Source organism: the organism of the source record quoted next, unplaced genomic scaffold, assembly GCF_019419815.1.
Source record: "Pyrus x bretschneideri cultivar Hongxiangsu unplaced genomic scaffold, Pyrus_bretschneideri_v1 Contig40, whole genome shotgun sequence".
NCBI lineage: Eukaryota > Viridiplantae > Streptophyta > Magnoliopsida > Rosales > Rosaceae > Pyrus > Pyrus x bretschneideri.
In genome coordinates this window covers 73,360-90,728 of record NW_025999724.1, presented here as the reverse complement: position 1 = coordinate 90,728, position 17,369 = coordinate 73,360, and the positions used below count along the sequence as shown (strand labels likewise).

Here is a 17,369-nt window from a genome sequence, read left to right as displayed (position 1 = left end):
GAGAAAAGCCGGAGTCTTTACCTGCAGTTCAGTTCAAGGAACTCTTCAGATTCGCTGATGGGTTGGATTACGTTCTGATGGCAATTCGGTCAGTCGGAGCTGTCGTGCATGGCAGCTCTCTCCCCATTTTTCTCCGGTTCTTCGCCGATCTTGTTAATTCTTTCGGCGCGAATGCGAACGACATGGATAAGATGATGCAGAAGCAGGTTATTTTTCCTGCTCTGATACCATATTGATTTTTCTGATTTGAATTGTAATATATTTCATATCATAGAAAGCCTTATGGGAAGGCATACTTATACACAATACAAAAAAGAAAGCTGAAAGCTTTACACCCTTGTAATCGGATGCAACAGCACACATGCACATGCACATTCCTTTCCCTGCTGTCCATGAGTCAGCAATCACATGCACATTCCTTTCCAGAGTGCACACCCTTGCTGTCTTTCCTTTACCCATGCTTGCCGTGCTGTATGCTTGCTGTGCTGTCTGTACATACAGCTTGCCGTGCTGTCCTTCTTCCAATAAATGGCACACGGCTGCTTCCTCTGTTGTGGTGATGTTGAGGTAGACGTTTGCGCCCAATGCGTGAACGCGGCAATCCTAATGGCAGTCCGGAGCTGCCCCAGAAGTAAACGGGTTGTGTGGTGGCACGGCAAGAACTGTATGTTAAGGTACTCAGATGAGTCATTCTTTTCCATTGTGCAATACTTGCCTGATTTCATCGAAACGATGCTTTCCATCCAGACAGTACCGAAAGTTAATGCAACAATACCAGATGAACCAACCGGATTTAATCACGTAATGGAGAGTATTTTGAATGATTTAGTCACCGAGGCTTCCGAGGCTTCCAAGGCTTCTTCCAAGTTCGCATCCAAGTAAGCGCATGTTACAGGGTCGAATATTACGCTGTACAGCCTTGCGCAGTGCACGCAGGACCTCTCCACTGCAGATTGCAATTCCTGTCTTAGGGTCGCCGTAGCACATGTAGTTTCAACCAATGGAGGAATCGATGGAGGACAATTTATCTGTCCCAGTTGTAATGTCAGGTACGAAACTGTCCCCTTTTACGGGAAACCATAGGTTCCTCATATTCGTCCTCCTCCTCCTCCTCCTCCTCCTCAAGGTAATAGAGTTGATCATATAAATGTACACATTTATATTAGTGCATGTCATGTTGCCGTCACACAAAACGGCTATGAGAAATCTTATCTTGGTCTAGTGACCAGGAATATATGGATGTAATGTTTTAATCTCAAGTCAAGCCTTGGTATCAAATCTAAACGGATCCTTGGAAAACGGTTTTCAAAAGTTTATATTTAAAAACTTGTTCATGTATAGGAAGAAGAAAACCATTGCCAGTAATCGTCGCCAGTATTGTTGCTTCTGTTACTGTCTGCGCGGTGCTTGTAGCTATTGGCTACTACTTCCCAGGCACGAGGAGATCATCACGAAACAAGCATAAAGTCCAGGGAGAAGAAAAGAATGGTAAAAAGAAGAACCAAACAATTAAATTCAGTCGATCACTTGTTCTTTCATGTTCTCCAATGTCAATTACGTGTAATCTTCTGATGAACTCATTATAATCACTGCTTAATTTAATTTCTTAATAGCTAGAAATGATATAGCAGCTGTTGAGTCCTTGCAACTGGACTTGGAAACTATTGAAACTGCAACAAGCAAGTTTTCTGATAGTAATAGGTTAGGTCAAGGCGGATTTGGTAAGTTTTCAAGGTATGAAACTTTACACACACACACACACACCAGGTGTGCTTAGCATAATTCCTACATATACCTGACAGGGATATATATTTTTCAGTGAACGCTTGGTGTTAATGGACAAGAAATAGCAGTAAAGAGGTTGTCGAAAAGCTCGGTGCAAGGTGTACAAGAGCTTAAGAATGAACTTCTATTGATAGCCAAGCTTCAGCACAGAAATCTAGTGAAGCTTCTGGGATTTTGCTTGGAAGGAGAAGAAACCATACTTGTCTATGAATATGTGCCTGACAAAAGTCTTGATTGTTTTCTAAATGGTGTATAAATGCATATATGTGTGTGGTTTGTTTGTTAACTGTCTGTTATTTCTTGCATATATTATTGCTTACTACTCTTTGTTTGCCGATTAATGTGAGTATAGAATTGAAAAAACGAGAACAATTGGATTGGTCGAGACATTGCATGATAATAGGAGGAATAGCTCAAGAAATTCTATATCTTCATGAAGATTCAAGGCTTAGAGTTATACATCGCGATTTGAAACCGAGCAATATCCTATTAGATGTTAATATGAATCCAAAAATATCAAACTTTGGGATGGCTAGAATGTTTGGAGTTGATGATCAAACTGAAGGAAACACGAGAAGAATTGACGGTACTTAGTTTCTTGAACTTAATTATACCTCTATGCTTAGTCTCAAACAACTTATTTATATACCTATATATATTGACTTTGATAACTCATCTTTGATTGCAACTATTTTGGATGTGCAATTAGTGGTTACATGACTCCCGAATATGCTATGGGCGGGTTTTGCTCCATAAAATCAAATGTTTTTAGCTTCGGCGTACTCTTGCTTGAGATCGTAACTGGGAGAAGGAACTTTTTAGGCTTTCATCTCACAGATACTGCAGCTACTCTTTTAGCACATGTAAGCCTGATTAACTACCTATCTATCAACTTAATTAGATGTGTTACTTTTACATCCTCGACCGCATGCAGGCTTGGCAGTTGTGGAATGAAGGGAAAGTGTTGGAGCTGATGGATCCATTGTTGAAAGATTCATGCAGCGCAGACGAATTTTCGAGATACATCCATATGGGATTATTATGTGTTCAACAAGATGCCAATCATAGGCCAACCATGTCATCAGTTGCTCTAATGATGAAAACTGAAACAAATAGTTTTTCCAAACCCGAGCAACCAGCCTTCTTTGCCGGAAGATCTACTGCTCACCGACATCAAACAAGTGCTCATAGTTGGTCTGCAAATGGTTTGACGATTTCAGAAGATGTCCCGCGTAGAGAATTTGCTGCAGCGACGATGGCTTGCACGATCAACAAATTGTCACCAATTGTAGATAACCGGTCTATAGTATAATGACAATCAACCTTGTTACATCATTTTTCTGGGTCCTGCTTACCTTATTTCAGAATGCACTTACATAGCATACAAACAGTACATTACTCCCTTTTTTGATAGATTTCATTTATTGTCTGTTAAATTACAAAGAAACAAATGACAATTTCCTCGCCAGGATTTCCACAACTTTCTTATGCCTCGTTTCTTGCCTTGTGCTCGTTACTCAATTACCGCCAACAGGTTTTCTACGAATACCTGTTCAATATAGATGAAACAAGAAAATGAGATGAAGCAGGCGATAGTATGTGAGAAATACAAATGAATTTTGACCTTTGCGATAATATTATACCATAATGACAGTTGAAGCAGCGGATACAATATTTAACACAATTCATCATTATCATAGATCAAGATCAGATGTTTCCGGCTTCTCTTTTCGGATTTTGAGTGAGAAATGGGGAGGAGGTGTTTGGCTAAGATGGTCTAGAAGTGTATGAGGAAACTAGAGTCCCCGTGTATAAGGGATTCCTTTAGCAGCAAGCAACGATACCTTGTGACCAACACAATGAAGAAAGTTGAGAAGCGGAAGAAAGAATTTTACTGTCATATTATTGTGGCAAAGCCGTTATATTAATTATAACAAGCTGGACAGATAAAAACACAACTCTAGATCCAGTATCACATAAGCATGGGATCGAACAACTTAACAAGTTGTTCAGAAAACTGCAACTTTGAGTGAACGGGCAGAAGTTTTGGGCAATCACAAGCTTGTTACGTTGTTATTTTATGCATAAATGGAACATAGACCACTAAATATGTTCCTAGAAGACCACTCATCAATGTCTAGAAAGAGCTAGGTGGGCAGTACTGAAAATTTTCGTGCTCCTTCAAGGAATACATACCTACAGAGCTCTTGCTCCAGATAACCTGACCATCAATAGCAGTGAGGTGCTCATCATCAAGGCGCTTCCATGTTTTGATTGACTTGACCACTCCCCATCCTCCCCTTTTCGTTTTCTCTAAGTTTGCTACCACAACCCTTGCTCTCCGTTCCCATCCAGCCTTCCCATAAGCATGGTATCCAAATCCCCCAGCATAACAAAGGTTTATGCCAGTTAGCTCCCCGCAGAAGTCATTGAGGTGATCGTGACCTGTGAACACAGCCTTCACATCTCCTGCTGCAACCATGGTTGTGAAGAAGCCCGAGTTCACAGAAGCAGAGCTAATGCCTTCTTGCCTCACTCCGGTAAAGTTTGATGAGTCAAAACTAGCAAATTCCGGCAATGGTATGTGAAAGTATGCGAGCCCTGGCGCAGGTGCTTTCTGGGGCAGTGGCTTGCTTATGTACGCTTTCTGCAGGGGAAAAAAGGGTCTCATCAGAACTAATTAGAAATAAGTTACTTGCTCAAAGTCAAAGTGGATCTTAATCATCACATATCGATCTTGTGCAAGGGTTGATGGAAATGACTAGTTTAGGTATATGTGATCCATAAAAAAAACGGTGAGCAAAATAGCCAAATTAGTACCTGAAGCTTTGCAGAAGTTTGTTCAAACCAATATTGTTGGGAGGGTTTGATCCAACCATAACCACCGATGGAGGGAACCGTGGAGTAATCTCCGCTGTCAAGGAAGTAAAGATTGAGAACCGATTTGTTTTCAAAACCAGAGCCCTCAACTCCGGCGACCTCTAGGTTATAGTTCCCAAAACCATCAATAACATCTTGGTCCAAAGGATTAACTTGAGCCAGAGTGTTCTTCAACCCAACAATGTGTTTCATTACCCCTTCCCTCGAGAGGTCGGATTCCTGATCATGGTTCCCCAACACAGCTGCCCACGGGATGTTGGACGCGATTGCTGGGGCGTATGCCTCGTTCAAAGATTTAGCACCATTTGTGGCATCAAACCCGAATATGTTATCCCCTGTAACACAAAGTTCAGATTGGAGAACCAATCAGAGAGCCGAGTATCATGGCTAAATCAAAACTTTGCTAAACAAAATACAGTGCTTATCAGCTAAAACGATGTCCTATGCTAAACCAAAACCAATGATCATCAGCTAAATAGTGGACAGAAGATTATGTTTTGCATCAATGTCCTTGTCTATAAGCATCAACAGCAATGATGAGAAGGGGGGGGGGGACAAATACCGGTGAAGACGATGAGATTCGGCTTCTCCGCCTCGATCATGCGGAGGACAAAGGCGGTGGTGTTGAGGTCAGAGCAAGTTGGAAACTGGGACGGCAGCACATCCAAACAGGGCGTGGTCTTGCCATCGGCATAGTGCATATCCGCCACTTGCAGAATCTTAAACTGCCCATCTGTCCCAAACCTCAGCTTCTTCTCCCCACCTCCACCTTGTTGGTGGTGCTGTTGTTCTGCGGCGGCCATACCCCATACCGGAAGCAGCGCCATCACCACCACCGCCGCTAAAAATAGACTCCTTAGCACCTCCCTGTCCCTCTTCATCCTCACTGTCACTGCACCACTCTCATCTCCACAACAGAGACTCTGAACCACCATTATAAACTCACCAACCGAACAAAATATCAGTCTCAGTCTGACACGAGTTTAATATTAATCGTAATCGTTTATAGTTCCCTCTTCAACTCCAGAAATTTTCAGTCGTGATGGAAATGTTTTAATAATAGTGCTGTGAAATTTTATATTTTAAGTTATTAATTTTGTAACATATATATCATAAATGATAGGATATATATATTAAAATGTTAATAATATAAAAACTAAAATTTCCTATCTGTTTTGGTCAGAATAAAAAAATTTTCCTTCAACTCAGCGCTTTATATCTGTTTACTGTGTTATTTGACTCTTTGTTAAGTATCTCTGTCTGGGACAAGGATTGGTTGTCCTCCACTTCCAGTGCCCTTCTCATGTCGTTCTGTTTTGAGTGATCACGTTTAAATCATGTTAATATTTTATATTTTTTTTTATAGAGATAATAAGACAAAAATAAATAGTAATATATAATATTGACACGATTTAACTGTGATCACACAAATAAGAGAGCACAAAAAGAATACATGAAGTGGAGGGAGAATACATGAAGCGGAGGGCAGACAATCCTTGTCCCTCTGTTTGTGTAATTGATTAAGCACTAATTACAAGAAAGTGATAGATTTAGAATCCCTGCAAGCATATTCCCCAGCGGATTAGATACAATCATACAAGCTGCAGCGTCATTAGTGCAGCTTTGATATTTGTAACCTCACACTTACTTTTCTTGGAAAATGATCCTTGCAGGATTCTTTTTTCAAGAAAACTAAGAATTCGGTGATCATGATTATTTATCATTTATCGTGCAATCATAAATTATTTTAAATTTAAATTTTAAAATTAAATATAAATAATATCTAACGAAAACTGACTACATAATTTACGATGAACGGTTACGATTACAGGATCCTTGAGATTCCTAGGAAAAAAATCCGACAATTTTCTTATTGCAACAAAGTTTGAAGTAAACTCTTGTTCGTCCACGTGTACAATATGCCTAACTGTATAAGGAATGTGTTATCTACGCATCTATTTTTACTTCACACACACTCTTTTAATTTTTAGTCTCGAATCAGATTCAAATGACAGAAATTAACTAAAAGTGTGCGAAAACTAAAAAGGAGTGTGTGAATAACACGCACCTCAACAATTTGCAGTAACAACTAACACGCCAGCTTGTGTGCCAACTACATTGAATAAAAAGAGGTAATGCGAGAGGGACTATTTTTTAGGTTATATTTTGTATATCATATAACGCTGTTGTTAATGATTAAATTATAACTTAAGTGTTGATTAATGTGTTTATTTTCTATTTGTGACATATCACTTGATTTGTAAATATGGTTTAAAAAATTGGTCTACCCTTGTGGTAAAAGACGGATTATGAAGTTTTCTTAAAACTAAAAATTAGAGGTCTCAGGTTTGAAGCCCGCTGTTGGTGCGAAAGCCAGACTTGTGGCTAGAGGGAGGCTATAATGCCTCTGTAAGTCTTTTCAGTTCCTGAAAAAAGTGGATAACTGTGGTTTGCCACCGATTATCTCACTTTTTAAATATAAAAAAATATTACTCAAAACGTTTTAGAGAGAACATTAAATACATATCATAAGTTAATAATTAATGGGCATTACGTGTACCAACTACTCATTGGGGGTAAAATAGGAATGAAACATTCACTCAAAGTTTGTTATGTAGCAAGTTAATCAAAGAGTTAAATTTGAAGATATACAATTTTTGAGTTTTTACTAAATACACTATCAAAATTTGGACTAAATCTAACTTTTTTTATACTAAAATTACCTATGCAGCACTTAGTACTATGATTTAGTATTATTCTCACTTGTAAGTGAAAATTTTATATTCGATTTCCGTCAAAGATGAATTTGAACCATATTATTAGCCCACTCCCAAACCTTTATTATAAATCATATTGTTTGTTTAAACAACACTTAATTTTTTTGTTTAAATTGTTTTTTGATATCCAATTATTTTTTATATACCACATGATCAAATATGTGGGTCATGTATTTGTCACGTCATTATTTAACGGTTTAATTAACATATGTATGAAATTGTAACAAAATAAAAGTTTGAGTATGGGATTGAAATATTTTTAAAATATTGTATAAGATTGCAATTGCACTCAAACCTGAAGAAGTAAAATGTAATTTATCCAAATATAAATGATAATACTAAATTGTTTTTTGATAACCAATTATTTTTTATATGTCATATGATCAAATATGTGAGTTGTGTATTTGTTACGTCATCACTTAACGGCTTAATTAACGGATTTATAAAATTGTAACAAAATAAAAGTTTGAGAATGAGATTGAAATATTTTAAAAATATTATATAAGTTTGCAATTGCACTCAAACCCGAGGAAGTAAAATGCACCCAAATATAAACTCATAATACTATTGTTATCGACACCGAAGTGATGTCGTTTAGTCATCCTGTTTCCTATTGGGATATCCAGAATCCAGTAATCGAATTCGGACTCGAGCTCGAGTTTTTTGGCAATTTGGGTTTTATTTGTCAGTTGGTGAATCACTGAAGCTGATTTGAATAGAAAAGATTGAGAATTTTGAGAGAATCGAGCTTCGGATTACTGCGGCGATGTCCGGTCGAATGCTGAAGAAAGTTTTGAAGGAACAAGAAGAAGAAGAAGACCGACACGTAATAGTATCCGAATCAGAAGGAGAAGAAGAAAGCCAGCAGCTCAATGGAAAAGTTAAAATCAATCCCCTTGACCTCCTCAACGGCGGCGGCGACGACAACAACCACCAGGTTCACTTTTTTTAATTTAATTCTTATTTTTCGCTTTTAAGTGGATTTAAGAAAATGAAACGAATTATAATTTAAATGGTGAAAATTTTATTGATTTTTGCATTCAATGTGCTGAGTGATCTTCTAGCTGTGATGGGTTGTCATTGGATACGTTAAAAGGGTTTTATTTTGGATGTTTTTTTGGAGCCTAAGCCATCGAAACTTTACACTTTAGAGAAAAACACTTCAAACTCGAAACTTTAGAAAAAACCGAATTGAATTGGAAATGGGAGAGTAAGAATCAGTTAGAGCATGACAAGTGGATAGGTATGGGGCTTTTTTTCTCCGATTGAGCTCTTGAAGGTTTTTGTATAGAACTTAAAATTGTCAGGGTGTTTTTTCTAATTTTTTGTGGGGGTCTTGGGTGGTTGCAGGAGGATGAATCAGAAACTGTTGATGAACCCGTGGTTGTTGTGCCTGAGCTGAAACGAAGGCCGGTGTAGCTTCAACCAACGATCAAAAATCAAAGAAGAAGAAAAAGAAGAAAGGCAAAGAGGCTTCTTCCTGTTCTTCGGCTGCTTCCAATGTCGAAAAGCCCTTGGATGGGATTCTTGAATCCATTTCTTTGGATGCTCCGGAAAAAGCAGCCAGCGGAAATGGTTGTGAGAATTTGGCTAAGCCGTGTGCGCCCTCTGTGCTGACTCTGGGCTGCGGAGAATCTTTGGCTCTAAGGTGGTAAAGTCCTTTGAGAAACATGAGCGAAGTGGTGGCAGTTCTAGACTGGTGCGTGGTGGAAGACGTGCTGCTAATATTCCTAGAAAAACCATACTTGTCACTGCATCAGAGCATTGGCGTCACTGGGGTGGCTCTTTTTCCATGGAATTTCTTCAAGTGATTGATGGATATCACCACGTTCGGTAGGATCATTCTCTTTGCTTGTTGTTGTATCTTGAAATGAGTACAAAAACTGCTAGTGCTATCAATTTTTTCTGCACTTAGAAGAAAGCTGGTGCTACTGATGGGCTTGAGTCAATGTAGAGAATTGTTAACCGTTGTCAAGAAAGTAGTTCTCAAATATGATATGTGATCTCGCGTCCTTTTGGTTTGGTTTTGATTCATGCATCATAATCTGGATTTTGATCTTATGTGCAGATATGTACATTCCTCATCCTACCTTCAAGCTCAGAGGGCATTTGAAGCTGCCAAAGCTATACATGATATCGATGGAATTGCAAGTATTTTGTTATACAATCCTTATCATTTGGATTCGCTTATAACCATGGCAGAGTACTATAAGTTTTCGGGTGAACATCAAATATCAGCTGAACTTATCTCGAAATGCTTATATGCTTTGGAATGTGCATGTAATCCAATGTTCACACCCTTGCAGGGTAATTGCCAACTAAAATACAGCCATGAAACAAACAAGTCTCTGTTCACGGTACCTTTTACTCACATGAGAAATATGGATAGGCGTGGTTGCCATCGATCTGCTTTAGAAGTTTGCAAGTTGTTACTTTCACTAGATTCTGATGATCCAATGGGGGCCATGTTCTGCATTGACTATTTTTCGTCGAGGGCAGAGGAGTATGCATGGCTAGAACGGTTCTCTGAAGAATATAAAAGTGATAACTCCTTATGGTTGTTTCCAAATTTTTCATATTCCCTTGCCATTTGCCATTTCTATCTTGAGAAAGAAGAATCTTCAAAAGGTGCACGGGAAAATGCCACGTCTACTTGAGCTGATCTTATGAAACAGGCATTGATGCTTCACCCGTCAGTCTTAAAAAAATTAGTGGAAAAGGTACCTTTGAAGGACAAGGTGTGGGCGCAGATACTCAAAAATCCGTATTTCCCAAGCAGATCAAGTAGGAATCCCATCCTTGGATCACCTAATAAACATATACGTTGAGAGGAATTTTCTTCCATGGAGGCTCCCAGATATGCATGATTTGCTGAGGGATGCTGCACAGCTTGTGATAGAGACACTAAGACATAATAGTAGCGATAAGGACGATTGGGCATGCGTGAGAAAAGAAGCATTCTCATCCGAGAAAAACGAGTAAGTGTGCGGTAACAGTTTTGCATTTCAGCTACTTCTTTCCTAGTACTTTGTTTATCACTGTTGCGTAAACTTACAAAGTTATATCTGCTTATGTTAAGCCTGAATTTGGTAGAATGACTGACTGCTTGCTTGTTTGCTATAGGTACGCCCACTTGTTAGTTTCAGATTTCTCTTTGTCAGTGCCCACTGCCCCGCCAGAAGTTTTGCAACAATTTTTGGGTGATCCAAGGGAGGGCGGCCATGCTCCCGGTAGTGTTGCAAATGTTGGCAATCCGGTGGAGTTTGGCCGTGCTCCACGCGATGTTGCAAATCGAAATGCACTTGCAGTCTTATTGGAATCATTTCTACCATGGGCTCGTTATGGAGATATAAACGGTGTTGAGGACGAAAATCAACAAAATGGACATGGTCCAGGCAATGGCTAGTTTCGAATTGAAATGGAAGAAAACGATACACGAAGTTTTAGGGAAAGCAAACTCATGCTGAATGACACAACCGTGTTCCGTTGTTGCCGGAAACCGGAAAGTTTTGCAAATTTTCTGTTATGTTATTATCTTTTGTGGATTTGGGTGCCTAACAGGACCAACTGAACCTTCCATTGAATCTAAATACCATTTATGCCATTGCACTTATTTTCACCATTTGCACTTCCATTTCTATGTCATCACTTCGCTCATAAAAAACAACTGAAATTGATTATCTTTTGGAAATGTTTTTTTTATCACACAATCCGACAACATAAGGTATTATAAATATAGAAATTTAGACTCATTATTGGATAGTTTCTTTTTTAATTTACGGTTCAAATTCACAGATTAATAATATAAACAATTTTGTGTTAAATAAGTTTGACGAGAAAACATTACTTAAGATTTTGACCCGTTAGTGAGAAGCCCGGTAGACATTGCAATGCTCTCTCCTCCACATCCACAAAAGGGCTTAGAAAGCATACAATCTTAACACCAGCAATGACAAATGCATGAGCAAATTTCATCGCCACTCCCTCCAATTTTCCATTTTTAGGGCTTTAGGGGTTGGGAAGCAAGCGATCCATCCATCCATCCATCTATTCATCATTGAATCCCATGTGGCATGTGCCCTCTCTCCTCTCTTCTTCCATCCCCATACCTCCCTCTCCTCTCCTCCATCCAATAACTAATATTACTCCACACACAAACACACACTCTCTCTCTCTCTCCTCCCCATTACACAATAATTCAATCTCTCTACTTTCTAGGGTTTTGAAATTGGAACCAAAGCTAAAGCTGCTCACCCTCCTCTGAATACACACATACCCACATTTCAAACAATCAGGAATCCAATCCCATCTAGTCCAATTCTCCTCCTCACCTTTTCTTTTTACAGAGGAGAATATCAGAGAAAGGGGGACAAAGGAAGTCTCTTCCCATCCAAGTGATGGTCTTTACTCTCCTCCCAAGGCTTTTCCTGTAGAGAGAGAAATTGGGTTTCTAGAGAGAGAGAGAGTGCTTAACATGTAAAGGCGTATTGGGAGAGAAAAGATATGTTGGCAATGGAGAAAGATTTTGATGCTAAGTTGAAGATTCAGGGGAATTCTTCTAATGGTGCCAACAGCAATGTTCCGAGATCCAAGAGTTTCGCTTTCAGGGCTCCCCAGGAGCATTTCACCATTCAAGACTTTGAATTGGGCAAGATCTATGGCGTTGGTTCCTACTCCAAGGTCCCATTTTTAATTTTTTTTATTTAAATTTATTGGTTTATTTGTTGTTTTGATTTTGTTAAATTGGTGTTTTGTCATCTGGGGTTTTCTTGTAGTTTGAATGATGCAATTCATTTGTAAATGCTATAAATTTCTTGCAAATTTATAATAATTGCTAATAGGTTGTGGAAAATATCAATTGTTGCAAAAGAACATACCCTGTGGTTTGAAGGAAGTCCTGCTTTTGCTACTTTGCATAAACTAGTCGAAAAATTGCTAAAATTTTACAATGTAATGGAAGGAGAAAAATAACCGTTACATGGGTCGATCAGTTTTATAAGTTGGGATGCTTATGTGCTTTGTGTTTTTACTTGGGACTTTCAGAGTTTCAAACCTGCATTTGATTGGTGTGAGCTTATAGTAAATTCAAGGACATAGGATTTTTAGTTGGGAATCTTGGGATTATGGACATAGGATTTTCAGTTTGCTAATATGTTATCACGCTGGTAGAAGAAGTTTTGAGATTACAAGGCGAGTCGGGAAAATATCAGATTTTTGGGTTCTCTATAGGCTTCAGTTTCGACAGGAATTAAAGATGGTTCACTTCCTGATATTTTATAAGGACGTTGCTGGTATTCTTATAAGGATGTTGCTGGCTATGTGATTGCTGTCATAATGAACATGTTTCAAAACTTTTAATCGATGAAAGAATACAATATACATATGGCTGCTGAACTGTTTGTGATGCTTAAAGTTTGCTGTGTTCTTATTTGTCTCTTATTTCCAATAAATTTCAGGTTGTGAGAGCTAAGAAGAAGGACACTGGAACTGTCTATGCATTAAAGATCATGGACAAAAAATTCATCACCAAAGAAAATAAAACAGCTTATGTGAAGTTGGAACGTATTGTTCTTGATCAGCTGGATCATCCAGGAATTGTGCGGCTATTCTTTACCTTTCAAGATTCCTTTTCATTGTGTAGGTATTCTGGTTGTAACCTTTTAGAAATCTCCATATCTTCTGTACTTGTTTCAGATACACGTATTCTTTCTGGTTCAGTGTCTTTGTATTCTTTGTTATTTATTGGTTGTTGTATTCCCATTCCGGAATCTATTTGACACTGGCCTCTCTAATTTTGTGCGAAGACATGGCACTTGAATCCTGTGAAGGTGGAGAACTTTTTGATCAAATAACTAGGGTGAGCTTTAACCTTAAAAACATTTGTTTTCCATGTTATTCTCAAATTCCTCTGCCTTTACCTTTTCAATGAGAGAATCCCCTTGATGGTGTGATTTTCATGCTTAATTGCACATCAAGGATTATGTAAATATTATATTTTGTTCCTGAATTGTGCGCAGAAAGGTCGTCTCTCTGAGGATGAAGCTCGCTTCTATGCAGCAGAAGTTGTAGACGCACTTGAATACATACATAGTATGGGATTGATTCACAGAGATATAAAGGTATTCTCTCAAGACTATACTTATGTGCAACTTAATCATTTGAAAATGCTAATAGATTTTCAAATGGCAGCCAGAGAACTTGCTTCTTACATCAGAGGGTAACATTAAGATTGCTGATTTTGGGAGTGTAAAGCCCATGCAGGATAGCCGAATTACAGTTCTTCCGAATGCAGCATCAGGTATCTTATAATTTTAGTCATGAGAAGGCTCCATGGTTCCAAGTTTGAAATTTGATTAATATGATAAAATTCTTTTCTGGATGATTGTGTAGATGATAAGGCCTGCACATTTGTGGGGACAGCTGCTTATGTCCCTCCCGAAGTCCTGAATTCTTCGCCTGCAACTTTCGGGTAAGGCACTTGTGTTGAGTGACTAGGGCTTTTACGTTTTTGGCTGCTTTTGACTACTAGTTTTCTGTTCTTTATTTTTTTCCTTGTTCATTTTGTCTGTTCTAAAAAATTATGAACTATGTAGGATAACATATATTTTTTTGCTCGTTTGAAAATATCAAAACAGAAATGACCTCTGGGCACTTGGTTGCACCTTGTACCAAATGCTTTCAGGAACTTCTCCGTTCAAAGATGCAAGCGAGTGGCTTATTTTCCAAAGAATTATAGCAAGAGATCTTAGGTTTCCAAATAATTTTTCAGAGGAAGCTAAAGGCCTTATCGACCGGTTATTGGTAAGCTATCAACTTATACTTATTGCAATTCAGCTTCTATTAGTAATTGTGCTAGTGATATCTAGCCTTCCCTTAGGATGACAGCCGGTTAGACCAAGTAAATAGCCCTCCACCCACTCTGGAACAAAAAATGTTTTTTTGGTGAACTGGAAAGACAACATCCATATTATCAAAAAAAATTATGGGATTCTTTTTCTTCAAAATTATATGGAGTTATACACCACTTATGTTCTTGGGAATGTAACTGTTTCAGGATTTAGATCCCAGCAGAAGACCAGGTGCCGGACCGGATGGTTATGCTGCACTGAAGATGCATCCATTCTTTAAGGGAGTTGACTGGAAAAATTTACGAGCACAAACTCCTCCAAAACTGGCTTTGGAGACAGGGGTATGGATTTCAATTTTGTTTTGGAAATATTTATATGGAGAAATTCAACTCTTGCTTATATTATTCCATTCTTGCATGGGCATTTTTAGATTGTTTATTAAAACATTGTGTTTATATGCTTTTGGTGTTCAGTCAGATAAGGGTGATAGCCGCGATAACTCATGGAACCCCTTACACATTGGAGATGGTGCAGCAAAACAAAATGAGGGTAACAGTGGTGCCACATCTTCTTCTGAAGGATCTGGTCATGTAACTAGGCTTGCTTCAATTGATTCCTTTGATTCCAAATGGTATTCTCTACACCCGTGCTTTGCGTTTAGCATCACTTGTTTTACTTGTAAGACCTAGATTATTTTGCTTACGAAGTATTTTGTAAACTTCTGTGTAATAAGTGTAATGTTATTCCTGTTTCTTGGAAAGAATCTTGGATCTAAATATGCTTAACTGACACTTGATTTGAAGGTTAAATGTTTTATTTCTAATTACTATAGCAATTGCCTTTGCTTCTTTCTTTTATGAAATCCAAATCGATGTTTTAATCTATGTTTTACCATGCTAACAGGCAACAATTCCTGGAGCCTGGAGAGTCGGTTCTTATGATCTCAATGGTGAAGAAAATTCAGAAACTGACAAGCAAGAAGGTGCAGCTTATCCTCACCAACAAGCCAAAATTGATTTATGTGGATCCTGCAAAGCTAATAGTGAAGGGAAATATAATCTGGTCGGACAACTCTAATGACTTCAGCATCCAAGTCGCTAGTCCATCACAGTTCAAGATTTGTACGGTATGCCCTTACTTCCTGTTCTCTCTGAGTCACATATCATTTTCACTCAGTTTTCCCCTAAGATTCTGCGGCATGGCTCTATTACTGAGAAAATACTTTACAGTGTATTTACGATAATATGACATTGAACTCTGGAGTGCCATGAAATGCGATGCTGTTATTGCCTTGAGTTGATGAAATTGCTTCTCAAGTTTTACGTAGTTGCATTTCCTTTTCTGATACTATGTAATTTTTTCAGCCGAAAAAGGTACTGCAATTTGAGGATGCAAAACAAAGAGCTTGGCAGTGGAAGAAGGCAATTGAGGGGCTTCAAAATAGGTGAAATCCGTGTGTGGTCTTCATACATTTCTTTTTTTGGATATCATAGTGAGGAGGAACAAAGATCAAAATTTGCCCCGGGTAATTATTATCTAACGAACGAGGTCGGTGTCTGCGGATTCATCTTTTTCAAGGTGCAAAGCTTCCGTCCTTCTCGATGCCTAGAACTAAGCATGTGAAGAGGGTTTTTCGCCCGTTTCATGCTTTGTGCGGCATAATTTTGTACTTGTGAGGTCCTAAGTTGTTGGGTCTGTAAAGGGGCTGGGATCGTTACTTGTTTATTGTATCTAAAGTTACAATCCAGTTAACGAAATTTTTAAATATCTTTACATTGAAAGATATGATGTTTCTCTAAATAAACAAAGTGAGATGTGAAATTGTTGCATCTTGTTCCTAACTCTTGAGATGGATGCTGTTGCAACTAACCCTTAGAAGTGCCTGCGCCGCATGATTGGCGACGTAAAAGAAGTGTGCGCGGCGATTTTTGAGTTCTGAATCATTTCATGGCTGTGATAAAAAATTGACTTCTTTAGTTTTGAGACTAGCTTGAAGTTTATCAGAAATCCATGGACCAACCCCATCGTCTCCACCCCAAGGATGCCTTTGGCATCCAGGGCCACAGACCGACCACAGAACCCTGTTCATAGCTGACCCGCTACAGATGATTATCGGTGCCATTATCCATTCCTCGTCGAATTATTGTTCCATCAGTAAATGTTGAAGTGGTCAAAATGTTACGCAGATGATTATCGATGTCGTTATCTTCGTAACCATATATTAATGTCCCAAATGCCTAATGTTCGACTAATTCTGATTTTTATATAATTAGACAATGATATAATACTCACTACTATGAATATATCATTCTCTGTGTTTTCTTAGACCATCTCCAAAGGAAATGTCAAATTATAAGTTTCAAATTACAATTGATGACTGATGTGACAATCTGAAATCTCATGTCAAATTTTGTACTTCTTCAACCGAATTGTCAAATGTTATTTTATTATTTAAATAGAGCTCCAAATGGTTGTAATTATTAAAAAAAATGTTAAAAACAAAATTTTTATTGGTTGAAATATTAGTGGAATAAGAGACCCACCATTAAAATGAATTAATAATAAATTTAAAGTTGATGTCAAATTTGACTCCAAATCACCAAGCTTTCAAATCCAGTTAGCAAATAACATTTCGATTGGAAAAACTTTTTATATCAAGTATGCAAGTGGCATTCCACCTAGGATCAGGAAGTTATGCACAGTGGCACAGAGACTTTTGTGGTCAATGGAATGAAAGCTTATGCAAGTGGCTTCAATGGCAAGTAATTCTGATCAGCAAGTTCATATTTTTTCAACAATTTCTTTTCAACGTCGCGACCATGACTGCAAAACAGGTGTCGCAATGCTTCATTATGCTGGTTTTGTTCTCCCTGCTAGCTGTTTCTTCGTTTTCTTTACCATTAAACAGGAAATCTTTGAATCTGATCGAAGAAGTTCAACCGCAAAGGACCGTATTTTGGTCTTATCACAGTTGTAACGTTGTAATAGTGAGCCATGCTTACTGTCTGCTAACGCACCAAAAAGTTAGCAATGTTCAATCTCTCAGTTAAACGCTGGCTGCTTAATTTATGGCACTGAT

The 17,369-nt window shown here is 38.3% G+C and overlaps 3 protein-coding genes and 1 pseudogene across 3 annotated transcripts; 3 read left to right on the top strand and 1 right to left on the bottom strand.

The window, feature by feature from the left end:
• Window positions 1-1,163: 1,163 nt before the first annotated feature.
• Window positions 1,164-3,097, top strand: LOC103958428 (cysteine-rich receptor-like protein kinase 7). The gene is made up of 3 exons (XM_048566122.1): window positions 1,164-1,488; window positions 1,614-2,648; window positions 2,720-3,097. Exons 2-3 carry the CDS (start codon window positions 2,502-2,504, stop codon window positions 3,095-3,097), a joined length of 525 nt encoding a protein of 174 aa, XP_048422079.1. The 5' UTR covers window positions 1,164-1,488; window positions 1,614-2,501.
• On the bottom strand, window positions 3,072-5,722 carry LOC103958429 (probable inactive purple acid phosphatase 29). The gene is made up of 4 exons (XM_009370687.3): window positions 5,228-5,722; window positions 4,606-5,000; window positions 3,982-4,432; window positions 3,072-3,334 (listed from the first exon to the last, which is right to left on the bottom strand). Exons 1-4 carry the CDS (start codon window positions 5,598-5,600, stop codon window positions 3,303-3,305), a joined length of 1,251 nt encoding a protein of 416 aa, XP_009368962.2. The 5' UTR covers window positions 5,601-5,722; the 3' UTR covers window positions 3,072-3,302.
• Window positions 5,723-8,010: 2,288 nt separating this feature from the next.
• LOC103958427 lies at window positions 8,011-11,055 on the top strand (annotated as a pseudogene).
• Window positions 11,056-11,354: 299 nt separating this feature from the next.
• Window positions 11,355-15,753, top strand: LOC103958426 (3-phosphoinositide-dependent protein kinase 1-like). The gene is made up of 11 exons (XM_009370685.3): window positions 11,355-12,122; window positions 12,899-13,079; window positions 13,247-13,299; window positions 13,460-13,561; window positions 13,632-13,740; window positions 13,833-13,911; window positions 14,078-14,243; window positions 14,497-14,631; window positions 14,764-14,921; window positions 15,194-15,416; window positions 15,655-15,753. Exons 1-11 carry the CDS (start codon window positions 11,946-11,948, stop codon window positions 15,736-15,738), a joined length of 1,467 nt encoding a protein of 488 aa, XP_009368960.1. The 5' UTR covers window positions 11,355-11,945; the 3' UTR covers window positions 15,739-15,753.
• The last annotated feature ends 1,616 nt before the right edge of the window (window positions 15,754-17,369 follow it).